Genomic DNA, 13,010 nt, shown 5'->3' on the forward strand with positions numbered 1-13,010 from the left:
TGTAATATGGTGTCATAGTATACTTTGTCGACGACATGACACTTATGTCAATTGTTATATGTAAAGAGTGGAATAAAAATGAAGGAATAGAGAAGAAAATAAGAAATACTCCGTCATTTTTTATTAGAATGCCTGGCCCTGTAAAACTAACTCATTCGATAACCGTGAAACCATACCAATACCAACAAGGCAAGGGCCTGAGCAGGTGGAGAAGAGATAAATTGGCATTAAAAGCAGGTCATACAGGAATCAAAGTCACAGTTTTTTATGGCAAGAGCTAGGTATCCGTTGCTAAACCAATGAAATGTACCGCTAACTCAACAAAGAGCAAAGGTCGCTATAATTTATGACAGTCATAAAATTTAGATACAAACGGCCAAAAATTGGCGTTAGTGGATCAAGGTGAATTCTACGATGAACTTAAAGTTTTCATTCGTGACCTTCTAATGAATTCATTCTTTAAAAATGTCTATCAATTGTATTTATTTACATGTCGACCACGCCTATTTTTGTAAAATGTGTAGGCAGATGTAAAGGTATTTTTAGCGCGATCTTATTTTCAGTGTTACGGAACAACGGTTATTGAACAGTAGCGTAAAAATAATACATGATCCTACTTAACGTCTACACGGTAGTTATAAAGTAATTGAATATTGATCAGAATGCTTAGAACTTTAGGAATCGCGCTAGCATGAGGCCACTCTACTTTAGCAAAAGTCGTTCATTCTCGCCTAAGTATGGAGAATACTACTAGGTAATGGAATTGCCAGATTTTTGCCAACTAAAGTCATCATGTTCAATATCCCTTTATGTTCAATGGTCATGGTCACCCTGTTAGAAATAATAGAACTGATTACACATGCGTCTAAGGAAAAAGCGTTATCAAGCAAGTAAATGCTATGGTTCCTCTTACGGAAATGGCACACAAATAATAATTATAAGAACATAATCCTTGCTTCCTAGTGTTTCTTAAAGGTTTATGAGTTCTCACTTACAGGCAACATTACTTATTCACAATAGACTTGAGTTGGACCCATTCATCAAGATGCATCGTGTTTGCTTTGTGATCAATATTTGTAGTGATTTCAATGATTCCTTTACTGCTGGCTATTATTTACATGAATCGTGCGTCGCTGTTAAGAGTTGAGCTTGTACGGTGGACATAGTTTTATTATAGTGCAACAATTGCATGTTAGGTCGTGCAGTTTTGTGAAACTGTTAATGTATGTATGTTTTTGTCAACTGATTGTTTTCCTGTCACAATGTTATCTTAAAAAGTAACGTAATACAGTAACGCTGTATAAGGTAACCTGGAGAAATAATTCTGCATTGAAAATCCTATTCCCCTTATTTATTTTTTATATTTTCCCTTATCTTCCCAATCCAAAACCATTCCCCTGTACCCCTGTGCTGTCCTTTGTATCCTAAAATCCTAAATCCTGGTTAACTTTTAGGATGCTTTCTACCTTCCTACTACTTGTGCTTGATAGTCCCCTTGAACTTGTTCCCTACTTCCCTAGACAGTCGGGATGTCTGGTACCAGCTCATCTCTAATTAAGGAGGTACCCAGTTTCGCAAATACACATATCGAGTGCGTACAGATGAGTCGTGTCAAGTGACACGTGCTCTGGCAAATTAACGGGAAGTGCCAATTTGCCAGCCGCCCACCACCAAGCGTGGTTCAGACTGGACTAGTCATACCTCGTTGACACCACTTTCTTTATGCTTGTGACCCTGATTTGGATATAAAGATATTTGTGAACCTATGGACTCGAAACGAATTTGAGGAATATATTGTGCCGACCCCAAATAAAAATGATTGGAGCCAGGTCAGGAATACAAACATGTTTGTACAACAAGCTGTCCCGAAGGAACAACCCCCAATAAAAAGGAACCTAGCTAAAGGTGGTACCTATATCTCTCTTAGGCATTCTTTTCCATACATGCATCATCGTATCTATGTACCAAATTGCAGTTACGTCGGTTCCATAATTTAGGCACGAAAGCGTGACAGAAAGACAGCCAGATGCACTTTAGATAGTAAGGACGAATTGAACTATACATATTAGTAAAGAAGCACTTGCGAAATAATTTTATGTTTTAGATAATATCGGTAAGTAGGTTACATCATTAAATACATGAAACAAAACACTTTTGGCATCACACTGCATGCCAGGAGATAGTTTGGAATAGCAAAATTCTATTTACTCAGACAGATAGAACAGAACTAGGTACCTACTGTACAAATGATTCAAAACTTGTCAAAATTTTGCTTACGACAATGAAACTTCTGAAACTTACAACTTTCTTCACCCTTTAGAAATTAGACATTGGTTAGATACCTATACGAATACTATCTATAGAAATAGAAACGATGACTGTCAATTAACCAATTTTACAATCCTATAATAATCCCTTTGCCCGGGTAACTGGGTTGAGGAGGTCAGATAGGCAGTCGCTTCTTGTAAAGCACTGGTACTCAGCTGAATCCGGTTAGACTGGAAGCCGACCCCAACATAGTTGGGAAAAAGGCTCGGAGGATGAATAATCCCTTTCAGGGCGTGTCGGGTCAGTTGGCGTCCCTCGCGTCAATTAACGAATTAATGTTTATTAATTACATATTGATAATACCCTACCGATACTGGTTTTCCAGTATTTCAGTGTCAGACGAGACCAAAGGTTCAGGAGGGCAATACATATTAATACGCATATTACAGCGTACAACTTATTCAAAAATCATATTATTTTTGAAGGTTCCATCATTTTGTTTTCATCAAGGTTAGTCTACGATACAAAAAAGATTAAGAAAGGCAGAAGCTTCCTAGGATTCGAATCTGAACTGTTATGGTTGACTCCTCAACCTTATATAATTATCTTGGTGAGGCTGTCAAGTGTCAAGGGCTAATACAAACTGCCAATTGGAGTCTATGAATTACATAACCAAAATATTTAGTATCGAAAACAAATTATGAACCCTATATATAATAACATACAATATAATACTAAGTCGAATTTAAACTGTACTTAATTATTTTTACGAGTTTAACGATGTAGTATACCTACGTATGTGCTTTGCAAATTAGATTGATACTTAAATAATGTTTATTTAAGACGATAATATTTGAATATTCTAAGTTAATAGCTGTTACATTGTATTTAATTAATTATTTAATGAATTAGAATAAGAAATTCTTTCAATCGTCAACTTTTACAGAGTTAATTAGTAATAATTGAACGGACTCTCTCAATCATTTTTGGCGACTCACATTGAATTCTGAAGTACAACATATCAGTTCGTTCTCAAACCAACTGTTACTTTTACAGCCTTTTCTTATCGTCCCACTGCTGGGCACAGGCCTCCTCTCACACGGAGAAGGATTGAGCATTAATCGCCACGCTTGCTCAATGCGGGTTGGCGATTTCGGACTTTATAGTCCAGGTTTTCTCAAGATGTTTTCCTTCACCTTTTCTATGAATCTTTATATCAGCCATTGGTGTCTAAAGATATACTTAGAAAGTACATACAAATTGAATAGTTGCATAGAAAAGTTGCATTGGTACTTGCCTGACCTGGAATCGAACCTGCGCCCTCATACTTGAGAGGTTGGTTCTTTACCCACTAGGCCACCACGTCTTCTCAAACCAAACCATTACTAAAATAGTTGCCGTTCATTATAACTTCAAGACGCTATAGACTGGTAGATTGATTTCCTAGCAAAAGGAACTGTTTTATTTACTAACCTGTTACCGGTGAAAGAAGCAGTGTAGCCATCCAGCTTGAACATGGAGTCCTTGTAGCCCCAGCCGTACCATTTCAGCAGGTCTTGACTGGAAATTAAAAAAAATCATTAATTTATAAAAACGAATTCATGAAATATCGAAAAGACAGCAAATACCTTTTTTTAGATACAAACCCCTTATAATTTTAAAGAAAAAAAAAAACTTTTTATACATTTTGGTCAACATTTATAAACATACTAGCTTCTGCCCGCGACTTCGTACGCGGATCCTGTCCCTTATGCCAGCGACTATGGGGTCAGCAAAATCAAAGATCTGAATAGTCGCAATAGACGTGACCATAGGGATAAAAGTAGTGATTCTAATTAGACCGCATTTAAGTTGTGTGTGGCAAAAATATTACACGTAGGTATTATTTCGTAAAAAAACATTAAATAGATGACAAAGTCGTGGTGACTTAGTGGAATTCGTGGTGGTTTAGTGGGTAGAGAACCAATCTCTCAAGTATGAGCGTGCGTCTTTGATTCCAGGTCTGGCAAGTGCCTGCCAATGCAACTTTTCTAAGTTCGTATGTACTTTCTACGTATATTTTGGATACCAATGACCGTTATTTGGAGGGGATGTTAAACTGTAGGTTCCGACTGTCATTGAACATTCTTGGCAGTCGTTATGGGTAGTCAGAAGCCAGTAAGTCTTACCAAGGGGTAACCGGGTTGTGGAGGTCAGATAGGCAGTCGCTCCTTGTAAAACACTGGTACTCAGTTGCATCGTGACTGGAAGTCGACCCTAACATAATTGGGACAAAGGCTCTTGAGATAATAACGACAATAATAATGAGATATAGGCACCGCAAGACATCTGAGGCTGATGACGGGGAGTAGCGACCCCGCGGGGCTATATATACTGAGTTCTCCAGGGAGAGTATACTGTCCCCCATCTCCGGCCGGTCGGAGTGAACCATGACGGGGGTAGGTCTCACGCCTCTGGCTTGGCTTGGCCGTCCAGAGTGGAGTCGCTAGAGCAGGATTAGTGGCCCTGCTCGGAGGGTAGGTGCCTCATGGTAAGCACAGGGAGCGCGTAATCCGCGTTTAAAGTCCGCCGAGGTATCCTCACCCTTCAGCCGCTCATGTCCCTATTGCCCTCTTGTTGCTATTCAGTGACTGGTTACAGTAAGTGAGGTGGCGAGTCTCCACCTGCCGTTTTTACATGTACCTAATACATTGTCATCCACTAACATCCCATCAAAATAGCCCAAGTAGTTTTCCTCCATAGTTAGCAATAGTTTAGCACAGAACCGGGGATTGTCTTTTTTTTAACGACGTCCACCGGGGATTGTCCTTGGGTTCATTTCTATAGTGTATAAAGGGATAATCGTCGGTTTTGTGTCACCATTTCATTAAAGTTGTCTCAAAAGGGCTTCAGCGTGTTGGCTTCGACCCCACGTTTGCCTCCCAAAAATTTGGAACTCTGTAGTCCCGAGGTCTGGAAGAGATATACAAAATAATAATGAAGATAAAACGCAACAAAGTTAGAGAGTGGAGGCTCGTGACGCCACGTCTAGGTATGTAAAATTTGTACTAAGCAGTGACTTAACACGAAATTCAAGCGTTGTTGTATCTTCGTTATTATTTGTTTGTGAGAGAGAGAAAAGAAAAATGCGTGTCCATTATTTTAGGGTTATCTAAAAGACGGACTAATTACTTATTTTGATTCACTATACCTATTTCATAACATTCATTTCTATACATTTCAAGTGTAGTATTGCTCTTGAAGTTCCACATCAGGTGTTCCAGATCTTCGATGTTTACACGTCAATAGAGAGTGCTTATCAGATTGAACCACTTTTGCTAAAACGTCATATCTTTATAAGCTATAGTCTAGCTGGGCTCCTGGGTTTCCACATTAGGTGTTTTACATCTTCAATTTTTATAAGTCAACAGAGAGTGCTTATCAGATTGAACAACTTTTGCTAAAACGTCATACCTCTATATGCTATAGTCTAGCTGGGCCCCTGGAGTTCCACATCAGGTGTTTTAGATCTTCAATTTGTATAAGTCAATAGAAAGTGCTTATCAAATTGAACAACTTTTGCTAAAATGGCATACCTGTATATGGTACAGAGAAGCTGGGCTCTTGGGGTTCCACATCAGGTGTTCCAGATCTTAAAATTTATAATCTCAGCTGAAAATGCTCATCAAATGAAACAATTTTTGCCACGGCACCATATTTGTATCTCTTATAGTTTTATTGGTCTGTTGGAGTTCTGCATCAGGTCTTCAAGTTTCGAAGATAAATTATAGCCTATATGTTGACCAGGCCTAATACTGATACAACAAAGAAAAAATCATTGAAATCCGTTCAGTAGTTCGGAAGATTAGCGTGTACAAACAAACAGACATACAGACATACAGACATACAGACATACAGACAAACAGACAGAATTTTTTTTTTGGATTTGTGCTCCATTACTGTTTCTAAACCCCACCCAATTATTATTTTTTTAATATATTCAATGTACAGACACAGTTTTTTTACAGATTTATTATATGTATAGATATAGATTAAAATCGAAGTCGCGTGTCAAAGGTTCAAGACTTTATTTTACGTAATTACTGCATCAAAAATTTATGCAAATAGGTAATTATACGATTGACTTCATAAATACTTGAAACGGGACATAAATATTGGGACATAATCTATACTAATATTATAAAGAGGAAAACTTTGTTTGTTTGGTTGTAATGAATAGGCTCAAAAACTACAGGGCCGTTTTTAAAAATTCTTTCACCATTCGAAAGCTACATTATCCACGAGTAACATAGGCTATATTTTATCCCGGTACGGGCAGTAGTTACCCCGGGACGCGGGTAAAACCGCGGAAAAACGGCTAGTATTTTATATAGCTTCAATTTGGCATATCCAACGACCATAGAATTTGCACCTCTACATAATACCTACTCTGTGGGTATAAAGTAGGCATAACATTGATCCTATTCTTGGAAAATATAATAATCAAAACTGTAAAAGAAAATTTTCTTTTCAGTTAAAACCTTTGTATTTTCTAATCTTCAACTTATTTACGAACTTAATAGCGGATCGACTCGATAACATTGGTTGTGAACTGTTATCGAGGTCCGCTATAAAATTGAATAGGTAATCGATAATTTGTATAAAATCAGTTGTATAAAGGTCAAAGGGCTGCCGTTTCAACCATGTTAAGTTAGAAATATCTGTCCAAGCTCAAAATGATAAAAGTTAAATTCATCATCATCTGCCGAGCCTTTCCCCAACTATGTTGGGGTCGGCTTCCAGTCTAACGGGCCGCAGCTGAGTATCACGTTATGTTTTACAAGGAGCGACTGCCTATCCGACCTCCTCAACCCAGTTACCCGGGCAACCCGATACCCCTTGGTAAGACTAGTTGTCAGACTGTCTGGCTTCTGACTACCCGTAAAGACTGCTAACGATGTTCAATGATAAAAGTTAAAGGTGGCATAAAGGTTACCAAAGACAAACAATAACACATCCTACTTATATTATAAATGTGAAAGTTTGTGAGAATGTATGGATGTATGTTTGTTATTCAATCATGCAAAAACGGCTGGACCGATTTGATTGAAATTTGGTATGTAGATACGTGATACCCTGGATTAACACATAGGCTACTTTTTATCAACACACCACGCGGGCGAAGCCGCTGGCAGAAGCTAGTTGTAGAATAAATAAGTGCTATAATGTTATATGTTAAAATGACAGTTAAGTGTGAATTACACTATTTGACAACCGCAGATTTACACAGGGGCTTATTATTATGTTTGATGAATATTATAACCTTCCATAAGAATCACTCTATCAACTTATTACTGAAAATCGAGGGAAAATCAATTCAGCAGATTTTGACTTAATTGCAGACAGACAGACGAAAGGCGAAAGAATTGTTAATAATATATTATAATAGTAGAAGTAATTTGAATAGTTGAATTCGAATCAGTGATTGTTAAAAAACAACGGAACCTTCCGACAACTTTCTTTAAACGAAAAATACCTATGTAGACACAAATTATTAGCGTAGCATTTTTTAAGTAACCTACTTATTAAAATAATCTGAAGATAGATAAATGATATAACAGGCGGAATGATAAACAAAATATCGGTCAGCGTACGTATCTTATCGTACGTTATCATTTTTGAAGCAGTTTTAAATATTTCAGTCGCCATGTGTGTTTATGGAAAGTCAATAAATAACAATTCGTTCTGGCACAGACTAACAGACAGACATGTATTGCTGGGGAGTTTCTTGCGCCTCTTCTTCCCAGCACGTAAGGAGTGGTGAAGGGTGGACGTCATGAAATTTTGACGTTCGAAAAGTGATGTTTTTTCAGCCTACTTTGAATAAACACTTTTTGATTTTGTTGATACTCGCGTAAATAGAACCAGTTAATATTCCTCTGGTGACAGCGTGAAACTGAAAGAATGGTACCTCCTACTTATAATATATAGCGACTGAGAAAAGTTAAATAAATAAGGTAAAACTGATTCTTTTGACAACCTCGATGGCGCAATGGTCATCATGCCGGACCGCCGAACCTGAGGTCCCGGGTTCGATTCCCGGTTCGGTCGACATTTGTGTGATGAGCATGCTTGTTGGCCGTGGTCTGGGTGTTATGATATGTATTTATAAATATGTATATATGCAGCTATATGTAGTTTATCAGTTGTGTTAGCACCCATAACACAAGTTAATAAATAACTTACCATGGGGTTAACCGACCGTGTGTGAAAAAGGTGTCCCGACATTTTTATTATAATAAAAAACGAGAAGGGGAATCAACTGGGACAACAAATATGAAAATAAATGCATGATCATTTTCCTTCCTTCCTATAAGTACTGCATGTGGATATCCAAGAAAGAATTTCTAAAAACAACTAAGTGCGAATCGGAATCGCTCACGAAGTGTTCAGTATCTATCGAATCTGTAAAAAGACCCAAAAAATCTCGTTTGTTGTATGGGAACCTTCAAAATTATTACTTAAATCTAGTTTTCAGTATTTCCTTATTACCCTCATGTACGTGGCAATACTTACACCATTTTCAGCATTTTAAGCTCGAAAACGTAGTATACATGAAAACGTGATCGCTTGTTAATTACTCAATTGAAAACAGTTAAGTGACACAGTTACATTAAAATTATAATTTGCTGTTGTTACAAAGGTCCTTGGAAACAACAGACGAACACACATATTATCATGCATAATGGGAATGCATGGGCTCTAGGTACGAAATAACTCTGAATGGTGTATAAAGGTACATTATTATTATATAAGTGATAATTAGGTGATATTAAGTGATTCTTTTGAAAGAATAATGTACTCATATTATTGTATGCGTGTTTACCTAAATGTCTCTATTCAGAACTCAGGATAGTTCCTTGCGGAACTCCATTATTATTATGCTTGTTAAGAGGTTATTCTCACAAAAACCCATTTAAATAATACATTGTCGTGATACTATTTTATAATCTTCGATTTTATCAAAGTTTTAGTATACATTGATAAATATAAGTGCTACTTAATTGCTTAGAAAGGTGCCTCAGGGTGTCGAAGGCTTTTTAAAGTTCTACGTCAGATTTTATCATATTGGCAATATAAAATACTTAGTTTGTTGATTTATTATAACTAACCCATTTACCTAGATGCAAGACATAATGTGTAGGTATCGCATTATTCGGCATGCCGACTAAATAAAGTGTTATTTCTTTTACTTATTTTCACAAACATGACAGAACATGTTCTGTTAATTAGTTTATAGTTCAGAAAGTTGGTATAATTCTTACATTACAAAATAATAAATAAATTAATAGGAAATGATGAAAAAATGCCCGTTTTAAAACTCGTAAAAAATATTTTCGGATGCATCCACACAAATAAAGTCTTTATTAAGCTACGTTGGACATTATAATAAAGAATTTATATTATTATTTCGAAAAAAATTGTGATGGAATTTCTTTCTCAATATTTTTATTATATTGAGGTATCCAAATACCGGGGCTGTGCAGAAAACCTGTCAAACAGCTCTATGACGAGATAGTTTTAGATTTTCGATTGCCAAATTAATTGGCCAAGGTAACATTATGTAACAATCCTTGCAAAATTGTATCTTTAAGAAGTTTCAAGATATTAATCGAAAAAAAACCGAACTGAAACCCGCTTTCCGTTGTCACGACATAACATGAAAACGGGTTGACCGATTTGGCTGAAAATTAGAGGGGAGGTAACTTAGTCTTTGTCACCATCCGGCTAAGGGACGCGGGTGAAATCGCGGGCGAAAGCTAGTAAGTTAATAAAAATATCCATACATAGACATCAATAGATAATGAACACATTACCTACTCTCCTTTACGACCCGCAGTCGGGAAAAAAGAATGATCAACGAGTCAGAGAATGGTCCAAGTTCGCTGACAACATAGTTTTCTTCAACAAATGCTAGTAAACAATCCTTAAGTTGACCGTATTTCTATTTTATGAATGACATATCAAAACTTTACATAGATTTACCAATTAATATCAATTTACTCAATTAAGTGTGGATTTGACCAAACCTGACCTATGCTAATTTGAATATATTTAGTGCAATACATAATTGCCAAATTCCTAATGAAATTCTAATTTTATTTAAATGTGTTTTGTAAACACCTTTAAATAGTGTTCGATTTGATAATTACATTACATAATATCATGCGGGATTGTTCGAAAGAGTTACCGCAGCACTGGTAAGTACATAAAGGGCTTAAGAAGGGACATGGTGGATTTTAGTCAGTAAGTCTGACACTCCCTCACGTTGCACCCACAGCGGGAGTTGTCATTTGATGATTTCCCACCAAAAAAAGGATATTTAGCGTAACCTGCGTTTGAAATTGGTGTACTTCAAGTGATGGCGTTACCCTCAAAATTATACGCCAATCAGTAAAAGCATGTTTGGCTGTATTTGAAATTGCTCTGATAACCAAAACGCTGCGTTTACGCGACGGTCCGTTTGTGCTACACTGCAAGTATGGTATAATATTATACGCGTAGCATGTTACGATAAGCCATATATACGCTAACGTTACGATGCAGTGTGCATAATGCCTAATTAAGTCCCAATTTTTTATTTATTTATTGCTTATTACAAGGTACATTATATATTCTCAAAGGTACAAAATGTCCAACAAAACTGTATACAACAGTTTGTCTGTTGGATCAGATTTTTTAAACTATTGACTTAGGTACATTGGTATTAACTATAGCTATTAAGTTTACAATTAATTACATGTAGTATTAGTATGTAGATAATTTTATTATTATTTCTAAATGTAATATATTGGTAGGTATTATATAATGTTATGTATATAAGTAGTATTAGAAGGTTAATATTAAGTACGTAAGTATGTTGTATATACGTATTTAATTATTATACCTGTATATCCGCTCTTATTATTATAAAGAATAGAGGCGAAAAAAGAAGACTACCAAATTCTAGGGAATTATGCTCATCAGGTATGTATGTATGTTAAGGAAATAACTTCATTTTATTTATGCAACCTTGACATTTCGAAACGTGTTTATCAAAATCAAAAAGACAATATTTTTTCGGTTTCATGATCTTGATTTTCGGAAAGGATTGTTAGAACGTATTGAGCATGAACGTGAAAGGATATAGGTAGAGGAAGGAGACGATCAATGAAACAATAGATGGATTGTTTAGGTACTAGTAAGATGACGACAGATAGAATAAGGAAGAAAAAAACATGCTGCTCTGACCCTAAACAAGAAGGGCAGGAGGATGATGAGTACTGAGCGGGCAATTTTAGACCGCGGTAATTTTCTTAGGGGTAACTTTTGCTAGTCTGTAATGTAAGTAGAGGGGAAGGTACAGGTAAAGGCTACATCTTTAAAAGGTTTTAAATAATTGCGCGAGATAATAAAATCTTGCAATAAACATAAAAAGGCAAATTAATGAAACACTTCCTGTAACCTGCTGTAACTATTTAACTGAACTGCATAAATAAATTATTTAGGCATGTCAAACTTTTGTGGACATCGATTTATTTACACGATAGTGACCGATAACATAGTTAAGTACATATTGAGCGAATGCATAACCTGATTGATAAGATTTCGAATCTTATCAATCGGCATTTTCGCCGATTTAACGAAATTCCACTTAGACAGAGAGTCATAGATAGACTTCCGAAGCAATAAAGGGCTTATTACACTTTACTAAATTTAGTCATCTAAATGATTCACTCACTAAATTCAGTCAAATGTAATCGCATTTAGGAAGGTAGGTTTCATTAAATCATTTTGAAACCTAATTAGACAAACCTATTTAGACGACTGAATTTAGTCAAATATAATAAGCCCTTAAGGTCTTACTCATTTAAAACATACTATGTAACTTATCATGTTTTTTGAGCGTTTATCTATTTGATAAGAATACGCAGAACGCGCTGCGTCGACGTCCGATCGCCCGATCAAAATCTCTGAATAAGATTCTATAGAAAATTGGCGGGAAAGTAAATAAAACAAACTTTCAGACTAAATCCATACAATGCTATGGCTATTTGTATTCCCAGATATTTTTAGAGCGCGCTTGTTAATTATATCCAGTTATCTGGAACACATGCGGTTACATGCTCCTAATTAAGGAGTTAACATCATGGCACATTTATTTTATCTGAATTAAATAAATATACTTATTAGGTCAACATGCCGGCTATGCTGCAGGTAAAGCTCGTGCCATAGAAGCCAATAAATAAATAATAGCTTACCGTCTTCTAGGAATAACACTTTTAACTTTGATAACCGTGCTGTTGTTTGCGCTGGAATCGCTCCTTTTATTTTTATCACCGAAACTTTTCTTTTTAACACTGTCAACTGTCCTTTCATTGTTAACATTTTCCGCATTTTTCATTTTACTATCGGAGCTGCTCGCGAATGCAGCTGACATTTTTACAATGGGCGACGATTATGGATTTGTGTCGGATAGCATTTGGTACGATTTTTATAAATCGCGCAGCCTGCCGCGCATGTGGTGACATACGCAGTCGGTAAAGTAGGGTAATGCGACAGCCACGACATCTGTGCTCTTTTGGTTGAACTAATGAATGTGTTAGCTTGGTAATTGTAATCAACGTATAAAAAGCTGCTTGTAGGCAGGAGTTTTTACTGTATCTAACAGATGGCGCTTTTGAATTCTAATCAAATAAAAAAACTACTCAGCTTGTGTGAAA

At 36.3% G+C, this 13,010-nt stretch overlaps 1 protein-coding gene across 1 annotated transcript in view; it reads right to left on the reverse strand.

Annotated features, from left to right (window-relative positions):
* LOC124633371 (alkyldihydroxyacetonephosphate synthase) overlaps positions 1–12,812 on the reverse strand; it is a 29,745-nt gene extending 16,933 nt beyond the window's left edge. The window contains exons 1-2 of the mRNA XM_047168562.1: positions 12,549–12,812; positions 3,742–3,828 (exon numbers count right to left, since the gene is read on the reverse strand). Coding sequence (XP_047024518.1) covers positions 3,742–3,828; positions 12,549–12,727 — 266 coding nt within the window. The 5' untranslated portion in view covers positions 12,728–12,812. The remainder of the gene's footprint in view (positions 1–3,741; positions 3,829–12,548) is intronic.
* Positions 12,813–13,010: the final 198 nt, after the last annotated feature.

Source organism: Helicoverpa zea, chromosome 9, assembly GCF_022581195.2.
Source record: "Helicoverpa zea isolate HzStark_Cry1AcR chromosome 9, ilHelZeax1.1, whole genome shotgun sequence".
NCBI classification, from domain to species: domain Eukaryota; kingdom Metazoa; phylum Arthropoda; class Insecta; order Lepidoptera; family Noctuidae; genus Helicoverpa; species Helicoverpa zea.